General features: G+C 36.3%; 1 protein-coding gene across 7 annotated transcripts in view; it reads right to left on the reverse strand.

The window, feature by feature from the left end:
• The window catches only part of slc24a2a (solute carrier family 24 member 2a), a 97614-nt gene that overhangs the window by 36042 nt on the left and 37416 nt on the right, over positions 1–24156 (reverse strand). Inside the window, exons 3-6 of one of the 7 annotated variants that reach the window (XM_088631097.1) lie at positions 21900–21938; positions 20859–20967; positions 9289–9303; positions 2892–2942 (exon numbers count right to left, since the gene is read on the reverse strand). In XM_088631097.1, the coding sequence (XP_088487223.1) occupies positions 2892–2942; positions 9289–9303; positions 20859–20967; positions 21900–21938 (214 nt within the window). The remainder of the gene's footprint in view (positions 1–2891; positions 2943–9288; positions 9304–20858; positions 20968–21899; positions 21939–24156) is intronic. The other 6 variants (XM_088631117.1, XM_088631126.1, XM_088631108.1 and 3 more) reach the window with 6 other exon arrangements.

Consider the following 24156-nt stretch of genomic DNA (forward strand, 5'->3'; position numbering starts at 1 on the left):
GAAAAGAAATACCCTCTCACTCAGCTTCATGCTATTTAATGTTCTTAAAACTGTTTAATGTGCCAAATCTTGGTAACTTGTTTATAAGGCGCAAGATGTCCCTGCTCATCAATCAATGTTAAGCAGTGTTGACAGAAACATAATTACTGCCATAACAAATAAATCATTTCAAAACCAGCACTTAAAGCCCTTTTTTTCCAGTATATGACAATCAGTGTAATAGCTAATATCATAGAGGTCTCTATCGGTGTTAAAATTGAAAAATGTATTATTAAAATATATACACAACTTTATATAGCCAGGAAATTACAGTAAAGGATGCAACAGTTTATGGTATATAGTAAAAAGTCAAGTAATTCATTTCAAAGTTTATTTAATATAAATAACTTCCAAGTATTGGGCTGGACCCATATATACTCATGTTACAGTTAGTTTTTAGTCTATTTCCTTGGTTAAAATCTTATCATTGAAAAGGGATTCGGTACTTTATTCCTCTGCCCTGGAAATCTGATTAGTTGTTTCTTGATAACTGTGACATGTTATTATGATAAAATAAAGACAAAAGATCACTTCAGAGTATACTATTTTTGGGCTTGATGTTCAAAAACCTGTAACCACCAGTCTGTGCATAAATTCTAAAGCATGTAAACTTTTGAAGAAAACTTTCAACAGTGCCATGGTTACCCATTAAACATAATTGTAATTTTTATTCTGAATGCAGAATCACACAGATTTAAAATAATTTCTCTGCCTTAGACCAAACCTGGATGCATATGTTAGGATGACATGCTTTTAAATAAGTAACTTAATGCTACATCCTTTTAAATTCATCTGTGGTGAATTGGGATAAATTAAAAATCTATCTATAAATCTGAGTTTTTTAGACCATGTGAGCTGAAAACTCTTTTAAAATCTTCAGTCCCTCCTGTTCTCCTCATAGAGACGGCAAACTGTTAAAGAGTGAAACGAGGAAAACTGAGCTCTTGAGAAGAGAACGCATGAAATACTTTGAGTGCTGCCACAGTTGCTAGGATGCATCATATCTATCTACGCAGAACTATACAGTAATATGACATGAAGCCACAACAACAGCTACAGAGCTACAGAATTGACCTGTTAAGCAATGTTCATGCTTCAGAATGTTTCTAATTACACAGTGAACTGTTAAAGTCTGTATTTAAAATAAAATGATTATCTACACCTGGAGATCAAAATGTAACAATGCATTGAGAAAACCTGAGGATTCTCATAGGAACTTAAATTATTTGAAGCCAGACTGCTGTTCTCCTTATTCACTGGATAGAGACATTCTGCCTCAAGATTTAAAAACCTAACAAGGAAATTATTTACAGTACATTGTGCCCAACGCTGGATTAAAAGGGCAAAAAAGGTCTTTTATTATTTTATTCTAGTGGGTCAGATGACCTGTTTAGTGGTATCACAGTGCTCGGCAGTGACACAGGCAATGATACACTATCAGGTGATATCAGCTCTCAAGAAAAACACCGGCAGTTGTATTAAGATGTAGAATGGTCCTCACAGAAAGTATGCTACAGCGAAGAGCAAGGAAAAGTGAACACAAAACAAAAGAAATATGACTGTATAAAAGTACAAAATGGTTGGATTAAAGTTCATACTGCAGATTAACAAACTTCAACTATTCACCTCCTCCCCACCTATCCAGCTCCCAGCTAACTTTTCTCCCTTTTGCTGATTTTAAATGTCAGTCCAGAAAGCAAACGGAGAAGATCTAATATGTTATCATGCTAAATCATATGCAGGGAGTTTTTACACTTACAAACTTCTCCAAAATAAACTTTAAACGAATCCTTTGGTCAGGCCAAAATAGCTTGAGAAAGAAAATACATCCCTCCCATCTAGGTTTCCATAGGACTTAGAAGAAAACTTATAATGCCCTGTACATGTCTGTATGTAATGTTGCAGTCACTTCTGCTCAGTAAGACAGTAGAATCTGACATTAATAGCTGATCAGGAACTTCTCAATAGATCAGAACTGCATCACATGACGTCTGCTGGACTGTATTTGTCACAGGACTTTGTTTCCTAACATGTTCATGGTGAAAGTAACTGCAATCAAAGAAAAGGGAGACTGAAAACATATAATTTATGCACAGCCAAAACACCTGGCTTTTAATACATTTTATACAATTTACCATAAAAAGTCCCGGTGGCACAAAAACAATGCAAATCAAAGACGGACAAGAGGAATACTTGTAAGAAACAGACTGATCCATCTTGATTTAATGGTCACCTATTAAAAGTATATTTTCAATTACTTTTATATGGAACTATATTATTTTTTATCAGTTTCTATACCTATAGTTATTTCTGACACGTCTTGTATAGCACAGATATCACAACCTTGAACAAATAATCAAGATCAAGATTTAGAGAGTCAGAAAACAATTGGCAAAAAGAAATTGCTATGAAAAACAGAATTTCACTGTGCAGTTCCCCACTATAAATTCCTGACCCCCCAAAAACTGTAAAGAGTGAGGAAACATATGGTACTGAATACATATAATGTCTATACTGTATGTGAAGCATCGCCCACAAAACATTTCAACTTACCAAATGAAATCAAAGAATGAGAAGTAAATGGTATTTATTTTGTCTTTAAAAGAAATCATTTTCATAATAAATTTCAGCTCAAAAAGCAAATCCAAAGATAACGATGACGCTGGCCATGAGGGGTGTGAAGAAGATGGTGGCAATGATTTGTACTTATGTTCGTGGGATCTTGCAAAGGGAGATTGTAGTACATGTAAAGTCCACCAATGGAAACAAGAAGCCAAAAATGTGGAAATGGAAAACCAGAGAAAGCCAACTTGAATGAAAATATGACGCAAAGAATATTTGAAAACGCTTACCTTCTTCAGTCATTGTGTGATAATATTTTAGCTTTCCATATGTCCCAAGTTCTACAACATCACAGCAAAAGACACAAGTGTAAAAGGCAACAAGATTAGAAGAGAAAATGTGAACACGAAGGAGGAAAACATACTGAGATCTTTACGGTACACACAATCATTAAAAGTAAAGCGCTCGGTACTCAAAATCACCAATATAAAAAATACAGACATGTAGTTTTTAAAACAAAGGCTTTAGTACAAAAATATAATTTAAAAAATGTAACATTTTCCTATAATATTTTAATCAGTAAAACACCTGTTTTTTAAAAAACTTAGTGTTATGAAATAATGTATACATACATATACAGTAGTACAGTTTTGAATTGCTTTGTACTATATTATATAAAAGAATTGTTTTCTACTTTGATGTATTTTATTCTGTTTTTTCCAACTTCAACTCTATAAGGCAAGTATTATAATAATTGTCATGTCCTCAAGGTTGCAAATAACATAATTTTGGCTTATGATTTTGGTGCATGCTGTATCCTGCTAATAATAACAGTAGCTGCAATAATAATATAATGGTAGCAATTCTCGTATTATGTCTGATTATTAATGCTGCAGATTTAGCTATGAAGTAATAATTTGCAGCACATATGTGCAATTATTATTTCAAATAATAATACGAAAAACATCTTGGTAGCTGGCAGACAAAAACTTAGATTACAAAAAGATTAGATTATGGATTAATGCATATTACATAGTGTCCCCTGAAATGTCCCCCTAAGATAGTTTAGTACTATGTACAGTCTGGTAACCTGTAGATAAGATTAACTACTATGGAGAAGTATTTCAATCTAATTTAAATATTTTTACATCTAATTTATATTATATTTGAAATAAAACTAGTGCAACGCATTTTCAACTGCTTAAAATGAGAAAGTCGAAACGGATGTAATACAACAAAACATTTGCAAAATGTAACACACTTGTCTGCAGAGAGTTTTTTTTTCTGCTGAACCTTAGCTTTCTGGCTGATGACTAAGTGCTGTCGTCACGACAAATGAGTCATGCAGCCATTTTTGTCTGAAACGCAAATTAAGTCGACCAAAAACAGGAGCTAAGGGGAATAGCCAAAAATATGCAGCCAAGAGAGAAACATAAAAATATCTTGGAAGGTGATATAAAAAGGTCAATACAATTGATGGCATATGAAGGTTTAAAAATAAGAATCCAACAATGAGGCAGATTGATGTGAGCAACACTTGAGTTAAAAACACTCAAAATTCATCTAACGACATCCAGTGTGCATCATAGTTTATGAGCACTGTTTTTATTTCCTGCACTTTTACTTCCATTAGGTATCTGTATCTATTCTGAGACACAAAATCACCAGTCTAATATTTGAGAAAATCCTTAAAATTCTAAACGGCAGATTTCTCTTCACAGAGGAAAAAATGAGAGTACCGGTGGAAAACTGCGATAAACCAATCACTTTGGACCTCATGAACAGATCAGCATCGGGATGTAGTCTGCCTGTAGTGTACAGGGGCCCTAAATCAGCTTTGTATTATACTGCTGTCAAGCTCTACACGTTTATTTATTCTTAAGAGTGAAAATGGCATTTTGAACTAAATTTGGTCACATTGGGATGCATGTTTTTATAGTGATCATTTTCTTGTGAATACTGACCCTTAACAAATTGGCTAAGCTATGATTCATATAGGAATTACACTAGTACATTTTTTGGGTTACAGTGCCACAAGGTTTAAGGCTGTTGTAATTTTTTAATCTATGTGCTTCAAAATCTTTTACTAATCGCCTGAAGACATGTCCTGGCTCTCTTGAATAGTAATTTCTTTCTGCATCTATTCTTGAATTTCAAAAAGCAAAATGTACTTTTAATCATCTCAAAATACTCTCCTGATTCAGTACATCAAAACAGTTTACATGTACAGTATCTTTTAATGGAGTATGTTCTGACAAATGCCCTTTACAGACATTTGATTAAAATCTCTAGGCTACCTCTTTATTTTGTCATTTTTTTGCTTAAAAGAAGAGGTGGGATTAAGCTTTTGCTCTGGTGTAGGGTTAGTGTTTTTTCCACTGCTTGTAAAATATGAAATATATACCTGTTTTGTACTTTGAAAATAAGCAATTTGATATCTTATAGATCACATAACATAATTGTCCATTGTTGGTCATTAATGTCAGTGGTACCATTTTTACAGTAGTTTTATTTGTAAGGTTTACCCATTGAAACTAACTAAAGCAGCAGTAAGCTCACTATGCTGTCTGTTGATGCCATTAATCAGCGTTTTCATCGTTTTTGTACAAGGGACCAGCTCTGTAAGGGCCTCCTTTCTTGAGGAGAGTTTAGGCTAAAATGCAGTCCACAATGTTACTTAAGATTGCACCAGTCATCTTTGCTTCGGGGACTGTAGTCAGTCTGCAAACAAGAGGTTCAGAAACATGGCCTTAGATGACACCAGGACACGACGTCTGTTTATGTATACAACAACTGTGCAGCATTCCTTTTAAGCATTCGCACAGACACAAAGGGAATATTAGGATAGCAAATATAGCAGAATTTCATAAATATACCTGTAACATTGTATGTTTTCCTGGAAGAAAGAGGATAACGCTGGCATTCCTTCACGTATTTGTAAACACACTGTATGCAACGCATGTAGTTGGATCTGGTTACCTTGGCAACGGGACACGACTCGGACAAACTCTACTCTAGAACTGTATTGCAATGGCAAGTGGAAAAGCTACCCACTGCATGCAACTGGCAAATTGAATTGTCTAGAAAGAATGACATGAGAAGCAATGACACCTCTATCAGCTTCTCTTGAACTCTTGCTGAGTGGAAGCGGGAAAGATTCAAATGTGTTTAAAAGCTACAGTTCCTGCAATTATTGAATCCAAAACGATTTTATAGAATTGATGCTGTAAAATCACCAGAAGCATTTTATCCTAGTTTTTTTACAGCATCTGTCACCATGCAAACAGTGTGATGTATAAAACTCCCATGAGGCTCAAGGGAAAGCTGGGTTCAGCTTGCACAAATTGATACACATACTGGACAAAGCTGCATCACAGGAGATAAAGTAACAACATTAATGATCGCCGTCCCCTACTCTACGGTTACAGACAAAAGATCTCTTTCAGCTTTGAAGCAAACAAAAACATTCACACTCATCGGTCAGGCTGACGAATGCTTGTGAGGTTTAGCCCTAATGATAGCAGAGAAGAAAGTGATGTGGCACTGTCAATACAACCAGAGTTAAAAGCTGTGCAAACTACATTTGCAAGCAGCTTGGTGATGTGACCTTTCTGCTTTGCTGATCTTTTTAAGCTAATCTATGTCCGGGGAGCAATATCTTTTGCTTTCGAGTGTCACGGTACTGGGTGACCTCTTCTAATCATTGTCTGTTTAATAGGAGTTAAAGTTTGCACCAGAGCAGAAAGCTTTTAACATTGATTCCCTTTGAATGCCCATGACGAAGAAGAGTGACATGAATTAGCCAAACCAAATAATGTGCAAACAGTTTTTTTCTCAACAGTACAGTAAAAGTAAGAGCATGTTAGTTACAGTCCACTGAAATAAGCAGAAGTAAAGATTTATTCGATCGTTCAAGAGCATTTGACACTCACAGGCACAGGCAGTCAAGGTTTACAGTACATCTCCTTTCCGGGCCAATGCCCAGGAAAACAATAAGAATTGCATATATTGAAAATAATCCAATGTAATGGCATAATATCATCAATCAATTTGCCTTATAAGAAGGATAAATGATTGCAGAGAATGAGTGTGTGTTTGTTAAACAGGATCCAGAGTTTTACAAAAGAGGAAAGTCAATGCAATCTCTACAGGAGTATTAGTCTCAGAAATGTTTCAGACCAAACATGTGTCCTAACTTGAGCAAAAGGTGCAAGTCCGGCACCAGGATGTCAAGCAACTGCATGAGAGAGGTTAGTGCTGTCGACACATTGGCGCATAACATACTGGAGAGCTAGGTCATGTTTGTCCGTGCTGAAGGGCGTTTAACCAAAATCAATACTATCTGAGAAAAAAGCATAATTACACATGTTGTGACCATAGGGGGGCCTGTTGAAATATACTGTAAGGTTCAAAATAAAAAAACATTGAAAATTAACGGATTCACTGTGTTTGCACAATATCACAATGAAATAGGTGAGCTTTACCTTTTTTGTTATTGTTTTGTTAAATTATTGCCCAATGATGGACAACATAATATAGCTGCATTTCAATCAGCCTTAAACACAATTATCCTTAATTGCTTTTATTTCTGTATTACAGCCCCTTATTTCATAGTTACCGAGCTTTTTACGGCAAATTATGTATGACTAACAAATGGGAAATGTTCTTTGCTCAATCATAGTATGACAAAAGCTATTGAAAACTGAGCACAAGAAAAATAAAAATAATACAGATGATGTGCACAATATATAATAACCTTCTCCTGTCTTTCAAATCGTAAATCACACCTTGTAGCTGCGCAGTGATCAGGATATCAGGTTCATCCCTCTGTGCTTAATTTTCCCCATGAGTTTTAGACTGTGCAGTAATTATATTTTAGGAAGTTACTGATCAACCAAAATTGATCACAATTTTACGTACCACAATACAGATATTTTTGGACTTAGTATAACTGTGGTTCTTGTAGAAATTTATATTTTTAATATGTATAAGAGAGGTTTTTGAAGCAATAAAGAGACATTTCTAAAAACAAAGGAATAGTTTTCTTAAAACCACTACAGCTGGGTGTGAACCAATAGCAACCAATCACTATCAGTTAATGGAACAAGTAAAAGGTGTATTCCCTGCTGAAAATTGAAGAGAGGAAACACGTTTCGTCTGTGGCAATGTTGTGTTTCTTTTCGTCTCTCTTCAGCATGGAATAAGCCTTTTACTTGTTCCTTCGCAGCCTATGCATGCTGACGCAGATACCTACTTGAACTACTATCAGTTAAAGTTACATTCCCAGAACCTTGCACTCACAGGGAGTATCATCCAGATAGGACACTGTGTGTTACATGCATCAAGATTACTAAACAGGCACAATTGAAACATGCTTGATTTTCATCAAGCTATTAAGTACTGTAGTTGGCAGGAGAAAGGGGGTGAAGCAGATGCCATTTACATAACTCTGTCCTTTGAAAGAACATCATTCATACTGTATTGTTAAGCTTTTACTTATCTCTACTTTGATCAATTACAGTGATTTGTTTTACTCTATTATTTCCTCCTGAACCACTGTGCAAGATGCATAATCACAGGTCTAATATATATTCTGCATCTTCCACAGATTGACTAATGTATCTGTGAAACATTCAAGGGGGGTTGCATTTATTCAAGTCTTTCATTTTAAGAATTTGGAATGGAAGCAAATAAGAAAAGTTGTAAATCACATGTAGTTAAAATAAATCAAAATCATTGCATTATATCCTACAATAAGTCATTAGAACTGTCATTATTTTGCATAGAAAAATTAGTAATTGAAATGTGGACAACGTATTGGAACGAATTACAGAAAATGAAGCTACAACACTGGTGGAAAACGTAGTGTTTGTTCAAAGGAAATTTGTTTTACTACTTCAGTTTAAGGAATATAAATTGTCAGAAAGATGTATCTGATTTCAAATGAATTAACACTACTTTTACATTTACATTTAAAACCTCTCCTAATTTTGGCTTTGTTGGTTACATCTCATCCTGTAGCTTGAATAATTATACATGTCTAAAGAATAAGCTCATTGGTCTGGGGTGCATCGATCGCTTTTATTTATTTTGTACGAATTTAGAGTTTTCAGAATAGATGAGACCATGAAAAAAAAGACACATACAGCCTCTGCTGGGTGATTAATATTTCAGCAGCTGTCTTTTTCAGAACCAGCATTGCTGTTGACACGGTTGAGGGGTGGATAGACAGGCAGCAACAAATAACAGAAGTCTCATGAGGTAAAGAGCAGTTCAATTGTATGATGCGACTACCATGGTAACACGGCCCCCTGAGAGTTTGGTCGAATTAATAGAATGTCAACGCTGTTAGATACTCATGCAAACGGGTTTGATTGTTAGGGGATGTTTAAGACTGTCAATGCAAAGATTAAAGGTTAAAACAGGTTAACGAAAGGAAGGGACAAGTAAAATGAAAAAAGAAGCAGCAAAATGTTGAAAATGCAGTATGCAATGATTTCAAAGTAATGAAAAAAAAATCTGAGGGGAATGTTTCTTACACGTATGGTTTTAAAACCATTCCTATAGTATTGGGATTGAGGGTAAAAGTAATCGGGAATATGTAGTTAAGAAAGGAAAATAGTTCCAAGCTGTTCTGCCAGTGAACAGCTTTGTTATGATTAGAGAAGAAATACACGTTCAACTCACCAGAATCGGCAAACTCTGAGGAAAGAAATAGAGAAAGCAGAAAAATATTATAAAAAAGAAAAAAGAATCTAGGTAAGTCAGCATACTTTACAAGATGGTTCCATACAAAATATACCATTACTGTTGTCATATGCACTGTTATTTAGGACATTTAAATGTGCTTATGCTTCTGACTCCTAATGACCATATTATACGTTTTATGTAACTATTTCATATTTCTCAAATGATCAAGACAGGGAAAAAAAAAGAAATTCTTTGGGGTGAGTTCCTTTTAATTAAAAACAAATTTCCACCTTGGTATTCTGAATGTCCTTGCTGCTTTTAAATTGCTTTATGAAAGCAATAACAGGGATCTTGGCCGCCTGGGCTGAGGAAGGTCTTCTTTAGCTCAGCCGGCAAGACCCCTGTTGAGACCTGGGTTCATGCCCAGGTGGTGAGGGACGAACTAAGGGCGGGAGTGGCGAGGGCACAAGCCCGAGAACCCAAAACCGTTACAATATGATACATAGTTGATTGCTGTTAGAGGGTCTAGGTCTAACAGAAATTAATCTAAAAATAAAATAAAAGTAAAGCATGGTTATGAAAAGCCTAATATTTGCTTCAGAATTACTTACGTGTGGCTTCAAGTCCCACACAACTCACCAGTGAAATACAAAAGATGGCTTCAGTCTACTGTAGTACAAGTTGGACTTTCATCAACAAATGTACTGTGCAATGTGGCTTTATTGTGATTATTGTTATTGTGTTAAATAGCTGGACACTGACTTCTTGAGTTACAAAATCAAGGTTTGCCTGCTGTATTTGCCTACACCATTGATCCATACACAGACAACTGAGCAGAAGGAAAAGTAAAAACCAAGGTACCATATGTTCCATATCCATAAATAGACCATATACAGTACAGTACTGTATACATTTCACAGGAAAAAAATATGCTTGCAGAAAAATTGTAAGTGAAACATAAAGTGCTCATTGCTGGGAGGTCACTCAAGGGGACATTTCAGGCATTTTCACTTCCCAGTTCATCCATTTCTTAAACTCGAAAGACCATTAGCCCTTTCCCTTTCTAAATGGAGCATGTATCTGCTTTTACAGTGTGGGGGTATGAGAGCTCCAGAGTAAATGCACAGTAGAGCGCTGTATAAGAATGGCAATATTTAAATAGTGTATGAAAAGAGTTCTGTTCAAGCTAAACAGTCTAGGAGGCTGTTCATAAACAGGTTTCAAGCAACACACTAAAAAAAGACAACTTCTATAAGTCCTTCAGGAGCTTTAGGGATTGAAAATATATACTAAGTGGTTCCAGACAAAATTCATTATAATACACACTAATTTCGAGCATCCAGAGCTCGCAAGCAGTTTTTCCTAGCATTAAAAATTACATGTAGCTCACATTGTCTCCCTTTATATATATTTGGTTACTGGAACTTTACTTTATCCTCTCAAACATCTGCTTAAATTTATTTATCACATCAGCTGTGTGCACAATGGCATGTCTTGAGCCTGAATCTAAACTTTGCACTTCATGCTGGATTCAATAGCCAGCACCGTGTCCACCATGTCCGTGCCCCTTCATCCTACAAGCCAATTAACAGCAAACATCTCTACTAAATCATAGGGTTGTTGTCTTGCTAATCTGCTCTCTCATAAGTATATACAGAAACCACCCAATGACCAGGCTCACATGCATGGTGCCTTGCAAAATTGATCCAGAATAATGTATTCAGCATTTATTCTGAAATCATGTGAACCACTTTTAATGCACACAGACAGATGCCATTCAGTGAATTGTGTGACCTGTCATAGTCATTTTGTGCTCCTGATCTACAGTAATTAAGGTTTTCCATAGAAAAGGGGGTGAACAGTTAAAGTACATAATCAACATATTCTAGTTTTGGATTGATCTTTACAGCTTTTGGGTTATATATTTAAGTTTGACTATAAAGTCACCTTTAAATTATTCACATCGTAAGAGGAGGCAGAATACCTTTGCAATATTTAAAACTGAGATTTTTATACATATATACCATATGTATTTTAACATAAAATACACACCATATCCTTTCACTCTATTATGTAAAATAAGTATTGTTTTGATGACAAAACTTTTACAAAGAGGATAGTCAGAATCCTATCCAGATCTGCAAGGTAATGTAAAATGTCTGTAAAACTATGAAGTACTGCACTGATCAACATGAGTACAAAACACCTTGACTACTGACCAGCCAGTAAGAGAATGATTTGGAAGCAACTGGACCACTTTGGGTCTAAGAATACAGGACAGGGCAACAACACAAAAAAACAAGACTATTTACGCATTACCAAAATTGTACACTGAATAATTGTGATGAGCAAAAAAAACACATTACAAAATCACAGCCCAAAACTCATAAGCAGATGAAAGTGGGAGCTGAAAATGTTTCACCTTGTGTCAAGCAAAGTAGCTGTTCTATTCTGTCATGGTCTTTTAAAGACTAGAATTATTAAGTTGACCAAGAGAAATATGAATGCAAAAAATTGTAATACCTACTATGCTACATGGTGTGGATAAGAAAACATGACAGGTCAAAAAGAGAGGTTCATCCTGCACAAAGTCAAATATAGCCTCTGAACTTGTAATCTTTAGTGAAAAAACTTCAAAAACATAAAAACATTAAAGAACATGCATCTTATCTTCAGTTTATGTTTTCAATTTCTGCAAAGTACAGAGTTATGACTAATTCTTTGGAGAAGAAAGTGTTGTGAATTTAATCCAGTACTTTCAAATCCTCTTAATCTTCCAATTTTCAAAGCCTTGCAGTGTCATGGTTACCAGTGCAGAATGTAACATAATATAATGAAGGTGTTTCTTGTCTAATTACTCTGCAAACCCTTTTCTTCCTTTGTGTCAAAACTGAATAAGATTTCCTCCTCCCAGATTTACAAAGTTGTTCTCTGATGGGAAACAAAGTTAATACTGTCATAGAAGATACATCGACTTACTACCTTTTGATTTGATTTGTAAAAGAAACAGCTGATTGATTCTATCTGTGATCATTTATTATTAGCAGAGACACTACAGAAAGAGTAGGTACACAGCTCCTATAGAAACACACAAAGTGGTTCATTGAGCCTTAGCTTACCCCAATTTATAGACATAAAGTGATCAGAGAGCGCAAGACTCTCAGAGACTTACCCACTATGCTACACTACCCTCTTTAAAGAAATAGTAATAAAAAGGTTGAGCAAGCCCATAATACAGAACCAAAAATGAACATTTAAACCTCCTACAGATGCAAAATAAATCTGAATCCTGGAAGTTTAAATGTTCAGTTTTGACTTTGGAATACTGTGGGGAGCTCCATTGTAGCTCCCTAAGACTGCTGGCTCAGCCGTCAGCTGTACTCCTTCTTCATCTACGAATGTATAGCCACTTACAGTAGCAACCACATTATTACATTTACTGATTACACCATAGACTTCAGGCTGATCAGTAATAATGATGGGTCTGCATACAGGAGTGAGGTGGAGCTCTTTCAAGATGGTGCCTTGACAACAATCTGGCCCTGAATACCAGTTTGACACATGAACTCGTTGAGGAATCAGGAGACTCAGAGGGAGGCACGCCCCAATCAAAATCGAGGACACAGCAATGGAAACTGTCAGCTGCCTCAGACACCTTGGTCTGCAGATCTCCACTGACTTGGCCTGGTCTCACAGCACTCTAGCCAATCTGAAAAAGGCACACCAGCGCCTCCACTTTCTGTGGTGCCTAAAATGTGTCACTGTATGGTACAGCAATCCTACCATACATGACAAGGATGCTCTACAAAGGGTTGTGGCAAAGGCACAATTACAGGTTGTGACTTGCCATCAATCGGTGACATTCACATCCTCCGCTGTTGCACTAAAGCCTAATCCATCACACACAACCGAGCCACAAACTGCTTTCCTCACTGCGCACTGGCAAGCGGTACCACTTTATTAAAGCACGGACTACTAGATTTTAGAACATTATCTACCCTGCATCCTTAACAGCTACAGTAACTGCACAATGCCTCAGCACTCAATCCACCTCTGCACTTTGACTTGGCTGCCATGAATTTATTGTTCTGTTTGTTTATTGTCCGTACATACTGTCACTATTCATTATTCACTGTTTTGTAATGTACTGTCTACATTGTGTATTGTCATCTGTTGTACTGTACTTCTGTGATGGCCTGAGAGGTCTGTGCAAATAAGAATCCCATTGTACATGTACATATGGTAAATCAATTCCATCTATCCTGGAAAATGGATTTGTCAATTCACAGCTTCATTGTACTATGTTCCTGTTAGGAATGTTATATATATATTGCCCTTAATAAGTTAACAGAAGGGTAATTTAAACACAAAAAGATAATAAAACTGCCTTTAGATACACCTTGTAACAATAATAGACCACTCCCTTAAATTAGCCCATCAATTTCTCAACTAAATGTTGGCTTTGTGAAAAAAGAAATACAACTCAAGAACAGTATTTCAAACTAGCACATTTTAAGATGAATAATCACGATGATCAGCAAGCTGTCAAGTAAAGCTCTACTGCTATTCACAACTCCAATTAGTCTGAAGAAAAACACTTTTCAATGGCGACTAAACCAATTACAAAAATATTTTTCAACAGAAGACTTTAATAGGCATATTCTTACAATTTTTATCACAATTGCCATCACGACATTAGGAAATGCTGATATTTTTCTGGATGACAATGTTCAAAAGTAACCATAATAGCTATTATTCCAATCCAACAATTCTTTGGCTTTTTTTTTCTCTAAGATCATTTAATTTGCCTGTTGAATCATAATTAAGTCTTGCCAGCCTGGGAAAACATGACTTGTTATGCCACAAATATACATAATGCATGCAAGCAGCACCCAGTATATTTTGGGATTTATTTTCAGGGTACAACTCAAAACAGATGACTGCTAGACCTAGTCTAATACTTTTTACCGTAGATCTAATTCTTTATTTTGCTATTCTGACACAGATCTTCCTTCCAGGTCTCTCTGTTACCTTTTACTGGAAGTTCTGTTTTCATACAGGTTATTTCATATTTCCATTTTAAAGATCAGGAAAACCAGCCAAAATAAGAAGTTTATGTAACCTTGGCATCCATTTCATCATGACATCATGAGTTTGGCTATGTAATGATCTACAGTCTTTAGGAGCCAAGTTCTGAAAAAGATTGTAAGGCCATCTAAAACTAGCTACAGTACAGTATGTGCCTCCCACACATTTCATGTTCTTACTGTCAGTTAAGTGTTTTGTCTGAAAACTTTTAAAGGCTTTTTCAGCTTGGTTGAGAGTGGATAGCTTTTCACGATGAGGGGTTTTGACAAGTAACTGAATAAGTATTACCAAGAGATGTCAGTCTTAACAGCAGTATGCATGGTTTAAGATAGTGTTTTGCACTTTAATAATCAACAATAATATGACTTTTCATTTATCTGCACTTACAGTTAAGTAAACCGATTCATTGAGCATGTACTGTGCTGCAAATGACATGTACTTGGTAAAGGAGAGTTGTTTCACAGTGAGGGATGTCACTTTTCCACTAAATCAAATTAATGCAAATTTAATATTCCCATTTGTGATCTATTTTTGTGTGCAACAGCCATAGTGTAAGTAATTTCTGTCTGTGGCTCGTGTAAGTGTTCTTTCAAGTTATTTTGTTGAGGTCAGAAATATAAAAGCCCAAATGTTTCAAAGGCTTTTGAGGGGCAATGACTCCCAGGGGCATGCTCAAATCTGAGCAACTAAATTAGTAAATTCTCATAAATGTGTCTGTGCTTTTTATTCTTCATTTTGAACATGTTCCATCTGTTTTACTGGGCTGTGACTGTGCATCTGGAAGATGTCTGTCAAGAGCTCAGGTCATTCTGTGATAAAGACCATTAGGACACCAGGCAAAAGTACACACATTGAACTGATTTTGGAATGACTCTTTACATTTGCAAAAGTTTGTATTTAAATTAAAAAAGATGAACCCAAGAAATACACAGATATCCTAATGTTTTTCATGGGACAAAGGGAGACATGCCTTGAAATGCCAGGACATTATTTTTTCAAAAGCAACTGCAAAATTATAGTGCCAAGACAAAGAACATGCATTTACCCAAGGAATGCTCTCTTACACCTGTTTGTTTAAACCCTGGGTGCGCACTCTGAGGGTTTATATGAAATGCAGTCTAATACGATAAACTAATGCTAATTCCTGGCAACCTTATTTAACATTTAAAGTTGAATTATATTTTGTAGTATAATCAATTTTTCATCGTGTATTTTAATTTTACACATTTGACAAATATTTTGCTATATCCATATTCCAAAACTTCAAACTGAAAGTGCCTTTCTATATTTTGATGCTTTTTTCACTTTTGGTTTAATTACAGATCTACAACTAAACTCTAAAAGCATGTATACTTGAAATTTAACTCTCCAAGAAAACTTGGATGAGATAGTGTGGATATAGATACAGTATATGTTTGCAATGGTTCAGTAGCTGCAAGTTTTTACAGATTTCTTTTTACAAAAAAAGTCATAAGAGTCTGGAATAAACTCGTTTGCTACCCAACCATGTTGTCAAAGTCAATACCCTGACTTCTTTGAAGAAATGGATTGTCAGAGTAAATCCATTAGCTCCTACTAATGAAATAAGATACATGGGCCAAAAGGCTTTCTCTTGCATGTAGTATAGTTTTTCTCATGTTTGTAGAGAGAGAAAGTGCAGGCTGGATGTTGTTTTTTTAACTGACTACTATATGTTTGTAATTACAGTTATTTATGTTTGTTGATTGGTGTTATTTAAAAACTTAAAGCCAATGCTTTGTACTTTAATGATCATATAAGGCAGGGTTACTTATGTTTATTACTGTGTATACTGCAGTACATTATGAAATGGTATAGGAGTGGGCTGGGTTATATGCAAATTTGACTATTCACAACAGATCTCTGTGCCAAAGCCTTGTGGATATCGAGACCCTGCTGTTTATATTTTTTCCCCACTATAAATCTCAGAATATAAAACCTTGGACAGCATTTTGAGATTTCTAAAAATTGGCAGGATTCCTTCACCAACCCACACATAACACAGTATTTTAAATAATATGCTACACAACCTGCAAATAACAGATTCCATGTGACGAAGACCCATAGATGAGGTCTATCATAAACCTTTTCACTTGTTCGCCTCATCCTGGAATTAAGTCATTTTCTCTGTTGTTTTGTATGATGTATATATTGTACAATATATACCATAAATCTATGCACTGTATTGATCTTACTTGTTGTGGATCCTCTGTCTTGTTCTTTTTCTGTTTATTTCGCAATGTTGTATCAAGGTTACAGAGTCTGTCTCAGTTAAATTGAGGTTTCCTGTCCATCATTAGGAACTGGGGGCAGACTTAGAGTATTAAGCACTATTGGTAGGAAGTCAGTCTTCATCTAGTCTGAGTGATACCTTGTGTGGTTAGAACATAGCCTTGCGTTTGCTAATGTTTTGAAACTACTAGTAGGTGTCACGATCGCAAACCCCGCCTCTTAAGGGCGCTCCAGCCCTTCCTCATTTGCATCACTCCCGCCACCTGTTCCTTGTTTCTCTCCGGTTCGTTTCGCCTTTATAAGCCAGGTGCGCACCTTACTCGTGGCTCTGCATCTGATTTCCATATCGTGCAAGCCCGGGACCTGGTTGCGCCTGGCTCCGTCATGGTTTTAATGTCCTGTTCCTGTCCTTGTTCCCCCCGCCGGTCCCGACCCGGCACCTGATTTTAATCTCCTGTTTGGACGGATTTCTCAGCCTTGGACCTATTGCTTTTGTTTTTGGATTTTCCCTTTTGGATTTATTCTGGACTGTTCGCCTTGGCCACACCTCCCCGGATCACCAGCACCGTATGGACACGCCTGTCTGTTCATCCCTGTTCCTGCATGACTTTTCCCTAGTGTATTCCTTCCTCACTATTCTGGATTGTGTCATCCGCATAGAGCCTGGAAAGAACTGTTTGTTACAGTAGGAAAGACTGCACTTTACCATTTTTGAACAATTTTTTTTCTATGTAAACAAACACCTTTGTGCGCAATATTGTTGTCTGCATTTTTAGGAATTCTGTGTCCATGCCTGAAATTACTTTCTGGAGAGTTCATAACATTCTATTTTTGATGGAGAATTTTTGCTAGCAAACCTCCCTTTCCCCCTCCATCAACGTCTGGGTTTTTAAATTGCAATTGGCAGGTGGGATGAAACTGAGATTTAATGTACTCATTAAATTGAATGTTATCATAACCCTCCCAACAGCAGCACTAGCCCTGGTGTTCAGGGATTCCTAGTAGCTATTGGACAGTGCACGACATAGTTCCAGACTCATGTTCGGCTTATAGAGTCCAGCCTGTATTCAGACCTGTATTTAATCTCAACCTGTATTTGTTTTTACTGGCCTGGCCACTTTGAGCAAATGGAACCCCATTTAATGAGAAGTCCAGAGGCCAACATTTGTGTAATCTTAACAAAGTGCAATCTAAGTTGAACACATGTTTTCAATTAGGCCCACTTGGTTCCACTCAAAATGGAGCAGGGTGAAGAAATTGATTTCCGTTTTGAGAAACTGCAAAAACAAATAATGAAATATTGCCACTACAGTGGGTCAAATTAATGCATCAAAGAATGAAACAAGTTCCTTCTTTTACAGCTTTATGTTTGAAATTTTCTCATTTGCAATTAGGAGGATTCTGTCACGATTCCACTAAACTAGGCACTATTTTTCTGTTCATTCTTTACATGTGGATACCAATCCCTTTGCATTTCTTTTTGGAGCTCAAAACACAAAGGATAAAAACCAATGTGATGTGTTTTTATCATGGCAGAGTATTGTTCTTAATCTGTGTAATGTGAGAATTAGGAAACTTTGTGAAATGAGAATCAAGGATATATGCAGTAAAATGCCATTCAGAGAGCACTGCTCCTTATATGGATGAAAATAGGAGCAGTGCAAGAATATGAAACTCTACCATTTACTTCACAGTCCAACTATACAAAAAAAAACCTATTAGCGAAATGTATGTAATCCATATTGGAATTCAGGGACTAAAAAAAAGCAAATCCTTCATAAACACTTCATGTCATGATATGACAACATGCACAATATTTTACAATCATTTATGTAAATGATGTTACAGATGCACAGATATTTGGAATGGTTCATAACAAGACATACTGTACTTATAGCCAAAAAACTGAGAGCAGGACTCCAGGTGAAAATGATGGATGACACCATTAAGGACTTGAGAGCTAACAAGGGCTTTCTGCAGATACAGCTCAGTAAAGGTGGTTGTGGTATGTTTATGTGAAGTTCCATTTTACTGTATGTTTTTTTATTTGTGCTTTTTTATTGTGTTGTGTTTTGAAGGTGTTACGATTTTGGTTTGTAACCTCATTTAAACAAAGCACTACAGGGAATGTTTACATTTAACTTGATCTGTTGCACGACGTGGAGTTAAACTTAAAAATTACAGACAAGAATTCAATAAATTCCTTAAGGAGCAGAAGGTCATTTGTACTAACATTTCGTAAAACTGTACACAAACTATTTGCAAAAACATTAGTCAGACTGCCCCAGTGGAGAGTATTTCTGAAGAGTGTAAGACCTGTTCAGAAATCCTCCAGGACAAAGACTAGCACGTCCAAGGTCCAAGATGTACACATTAGGTTATGATGCCGATGTATAAAGAGCTGGAATAATGGAGCACTGGTAGCATGAGTCAAGTTCTGATGTATTAGGTAGCAAAATATAAATCTTCCCAGGTAACAATGCAGGAGAAAGGGTGCAAGGAGTGAGATCCAGCAGTGGGTCAGGTTAGGTGGCACTGGCAGCAGAAGAGGAGGAAAGCCATGCTGGGCACTCACATGGTTTGTCTAAACTAAGGGCAGGTAATGTCAGAAGGATCACAACAGCTAATGGATCTTGTCATGAAATGGACAGCCTGTCAGTTACAACATGCAGAGGTGGAGGTATTAGCTGATTGACTGAATAATTAAATAAAGCAGAAGAGAGAGAGAATTAAATCCTAGGTAATCCTAGGGTTTGGAAGATTATGAGTAGGAAAATGAGCTCAGAGAGAATGATGCGAGGTTGGAGGCAAAGGTTTCTCCATTACAGATAGCATATGGTCAACAGGGACAGGTGACAACACATTGATATAGGGCTCTGACAGTTTAAGAAAAGAAAGAATTAGGCATAAAACCTGAGCCACCGTTATCAACATTCGGTCAACAGTAGATGAATTTCAATAGCTTAATTTAGACTGCAACTAGAGAGGAGCAGTCAGCTACTATAGTTTAGATACACTGTTGCAAGCCAAAGAAGACAGCAGTTTACAGGTTAATGCCAAAGCACAGTACTATTATGTCAGCAAAGAGTCATGTGTTTAGGACTCAATACTGGTCAAATATGAAATGTATTGATACTCCCAGAAAGATATAATAGAAAATTAGACAATACGAAAACTACAAAGATCATCAAGCATTAGAGAACTGCAATGTGTTTTATGACTGTTGAATTATGACAGTGATTTCTCACACCCTTTTCTTACAATTAAGAAAGCATTCTAACAGATCTCCCAAGTGATGCAAGATTTGTTCATCTTAAAGGTTTGATTTTATTTTTATATTACACCACAGCACGATATGAGATCATGCAGTGCTTGATTACAGTAAGTGTAATTATTCATTCTTTACCAGGAAGATTTGCAGAAAAACAAAGATTTGCAGACACCCAGGGCCTATCCTGGAAGGACATTGTCTGGTGTCTCCACACCCAGCACAAGATTCCAGTTACAATGCTAATTTCAAATTAAACACATAACATACAATAAAAGCTCAAGTTATGTATTCCTAATCACTTTTCTTGTAAAATACAAAACAAGTTTGCACTGCACAAATAAAACGTACTGTTCACATGAAAAAGGAACAGAAGTGAAAAAAGTAAAGAGAAAGTGGGGCAATTTTTATGGCATCTTTCACCTTCTTATAATAGAGACATTAATACAAAAACTTTTGTTTTGTGAATCTAAACTATGCCCTTGAATGTTTTCACTGGCCCTAGTAGTAATAAATTGCACCTATTTAAAGAAAGATGTTTTTAATTACAGTAAACATAGTAATATACACACTTATCAATTTATCTTTATAAAGCACATATTACGTAAGGAAAGTTATTTTTAAATCAAGTTTTCAAAGCTATTTTACTAGTAATCAATTAAAATGTGCATAATGACCTTATTAACAAAAGGAAATGTTCTACATTCTGACATTGACCATTATTATATCTCACCTCCTCCCAAAAGAGAAAATGTCTTTAGATTAGGAGTTTGCCATGGAGAGGGAAAAAGCAAATGTATCACTAATGTATCAGATTAACTTCCCATGGGTTCATCATTAACTGGAAGTGACTTTCAGGTGTTAGAAAGGATGGATGTGTTACTCATCGGCACCAAAAGGCCCCGAGCAAATGGTTACCTGACGTCTTTTTCTCTCGTTCTCTCAGAGACGTGGCACCTACCCTCAGCGAGCGGATCCAGAGTGTGAATCATCAGCTGGAAAATGCTGTTCCTCATCAGGCTGTTGTGCAGCGACGCTGAGCTTCCTCCTCGCTGGAGACGAGGCTTGAGCTGCAGGCGGAAGAAACGGCACATCACTTCACAGCCCGGCAACATGGCACCCCCCAGTTGTGCCCGTAGCCCCACTTCAGAAATAGGCACTAGTTACCTTTTTCAAACTCAGGCCTTCATGCCTTCATGGAGTTCACACTACCTGGTAATAAATGACTCTCTAAAACTGGGTATAATTATATACTGTATATGGATGCACTTAAGCTTTCTTTCTGAAGCATATGATCCCACTAGAAGAAATGCAGAAGTGTTTTCTCTTCTTTGGGCAAACTGCTATCATAAAACAAACATAAATTATCCCTTTAAGTGCTACATATAGAAAACAATCATTTCATAATAGAGTAAAATGATATGAATCTCATAAGGAGCAATACTAGGTTTTCCTTTTGTCTATACTCTGACAGACTTTATTTTCCGTTTGACTTCACGTTGTACTGTGCAGTACATGATTATCTTCCTTCAGTAAAAGTTACAGTCCTTATGTGACTTGTAAAGCCCCGCTACATCATACTTTTCCAAGATTTCACTTCCATAAGAACCTCGGGATGATCTGATCTTTCTGGGTGATCTAGAAGTGTCATCAGCTCATGATGAAAATATATTTCAACAGACCGTTGTGTGCAGCGTTAGTCATTTTAGAAAATATTGCATCTTCAACTTGGTTAGAAAAAACAAACTCGGATAAAATGTGCTGTGTACATAAGAAATCACTGACAGGTTCTTCCATAAATCATTCAACAACCAAGAGGGTAGGGTTAAGGAAGAATACATGGTTTTGCAAAAGAAAGAGACAGACGAGAGTATGGTATAGACTGCCATTTATGAGAAGACACACAAAGAAAGGCGCTTGAAAGAAATCAGCAGGAAGGTGACTATCAACACACAACACAGACACATATCTACTGTAACAAGTGAAGGCAGTGGACTCCTACCGTCAACTTGTTTTCATCTCCAGGTGGATCAGTACTTGGCTTTGCAAAGAAGAGAGAGGAAAAAAATATACTGACATAATGCAAAATAGCGAAAGACTTACAGATGAGAAGATGCACAGGAAAAATTATAATATGCAAACATAAAAACAAAAGAGCAAACTTGTGCTTTCTTCTTCAATTGCTCCAAAAGCATGCCCAGCTACGTTAATAGGTGCTAATTTAAGTTATGGATAAAAATAACAAGTACGTGAGGAAAAAACAAATACTGAGCATTTACTATGGTGATGATAATTCTTTTCATATTCCTGTTTGTAATATGGAAATATAAACAGTAAATCATTCATGAATTAAATGATGAATGGCACTAGCATGGACTTTGAGAAATGAAGGCTCCTTAGAGCTCTGCACTTGATTGAAGAGCATGAAGCCTACTCCTTATTACTCTGGGATAGAAGGCACAAGCAGATAACAATATAGCATGTAGACCTCTCAAGTTCATACTCCCTGAACGGTGGACAGCTTAATAGTTAATAAAACTATAACACTAACCAGGTGCCTGACACTAAGTCTGATATGGGGTTGTTGTGTAGGCAGGGGTAACTATGGCAACTCCTACTGAAACCATTGTCCTCCTTAGTTGCAACACCAGGCCATTTTGAGTATATAATATCAAAGTAACTAAGAAAGCTCTGTGCATTTATAAATAAGCAGACTCATTTGCAATTATTTATTACTAAAAAATGTAACCTTTAAAATGTCCAAATTAAAAAAAGGTTTGACTTATTTGCTTGTGCTTCAAGTATATACTACAGATATCTTTTGTCAGTCTTTAATTATATATTTAAGAAACAATTATCATATTGTTTTCACTAAACCTGCTGTTTTGTGGTCAGGCTGGGCCCTTAACTTTGCAGTTAGACAATTCATACTGAATTCCCATTGCAATCATAAAACAAGCACCACAGGACAAACATAAAAAATAATAAAAAATAACTACAAGACTGTTCAATCTTAGATAGATCTAAAATTAATAATGTAGTTTACAGAACAGATTAAATGAAACTTCGACCCCCACAAAAATTACAAACCCAGCTCATCACTGAAGATTTATTTTGTTTCCAATTCCAACAAAGGTAAACAAAATTAAGTGTTGGCCTTGTAATTTATGATCCAGAAGTGAGTCAAAGTTTTGTTTCAATCCAGTTCTATGTGAGAGATTCAGAAAATATAGAACATAATGCATAAGATGGGAAACATACAGTACGTACTGTATATTAACTTGGAGGGCTACTGACCACTGCAACATAAAACTCTAAATCTTAATTTAACCATTCCATTTTCTTATTAGCATTAATGTCCTGTGCTCCTTTCAGGTTAAATCACAGGGCATTATAGCACTCCTTCCCCAGGCCAGATACAGCCCCCTCTTTATACTATAGCCTCCTAGCTACAGTATATGCAAAAACAAGATCTACAATGTCCTCCAAATGTATTGGCACAACAAAATCAAAACTTGTTTTTGCTTTACTTCCCAGCATGTATATTACATACAATTTAATATACATTTTATTTTGGGTAATTCCATGAATACATCTGATCATTTTAGAACAAAAACATACTTTGTGTTCAGCTCAGTGACCAAGCATACTGTACCTGTATTGGGACATAGTCACTTTACATTTGAGAGAGGTGAAGTCAGCACTTGCCTGCATGCATATCCCTTTGAGACAATAGCTACAAAAAGTCTGCAACCCCTTAAAGCTCTCAAGCCTCTTTGTATAATCATTAAAATACTTTGCTGCAGATTGTGTTCTTGCATATTTGTGTAGTGTTCTGACTTCAGCAAGGAAAATCCAAGCTTAATAGTATTTAAAGCTGGAGATTAACTTGCCCAGTCTAAGATTTTATTGTTTTTCCTGATTAAATCCTTTTTGCTTTGCTTGTACGGTATGTTTTGGGTCATCGTTGGCTACATATTAGATGTACAATAGGTATGGAGGCAATTTCTCCTATATAAGACAACCAAATGTTTCAGTAAACGACAGAATTCATAATGCTGCTGCCAACATTAATTACATCTTCAATAAGATAAGTGAGCCAGTTTCAGAGGCAGCCGTGACTGTGTGCAACAATTGAGATCGGGTTGTTTTGAGCACCTGCAGTTCCTTACTTTCTTCTCGCTTTAATCTCACTTAATCGCACTCTCAAATCACTTTGGTAAAGGTTGATCTTAGTCTCATCTACCCATACATTTTGT

The sequence above is a fragment of the Lepisosteus platostomus genome, chromosome 1 (assembly GCF_059453375.1).
Source record: "Lepisosteus platostomus isolate fLepPlt1 chromosome 1, fLepPlt1.hap1, whole genome shotgun sequence".
In the NCBI taxonomy this organism is placed as follows: Eukaryota; Metazoa; Chordata; class Actinopteri; order Semionotiformes; family Lepisosteidae; genus Lepisosteus; species Lepisosteus platostomus.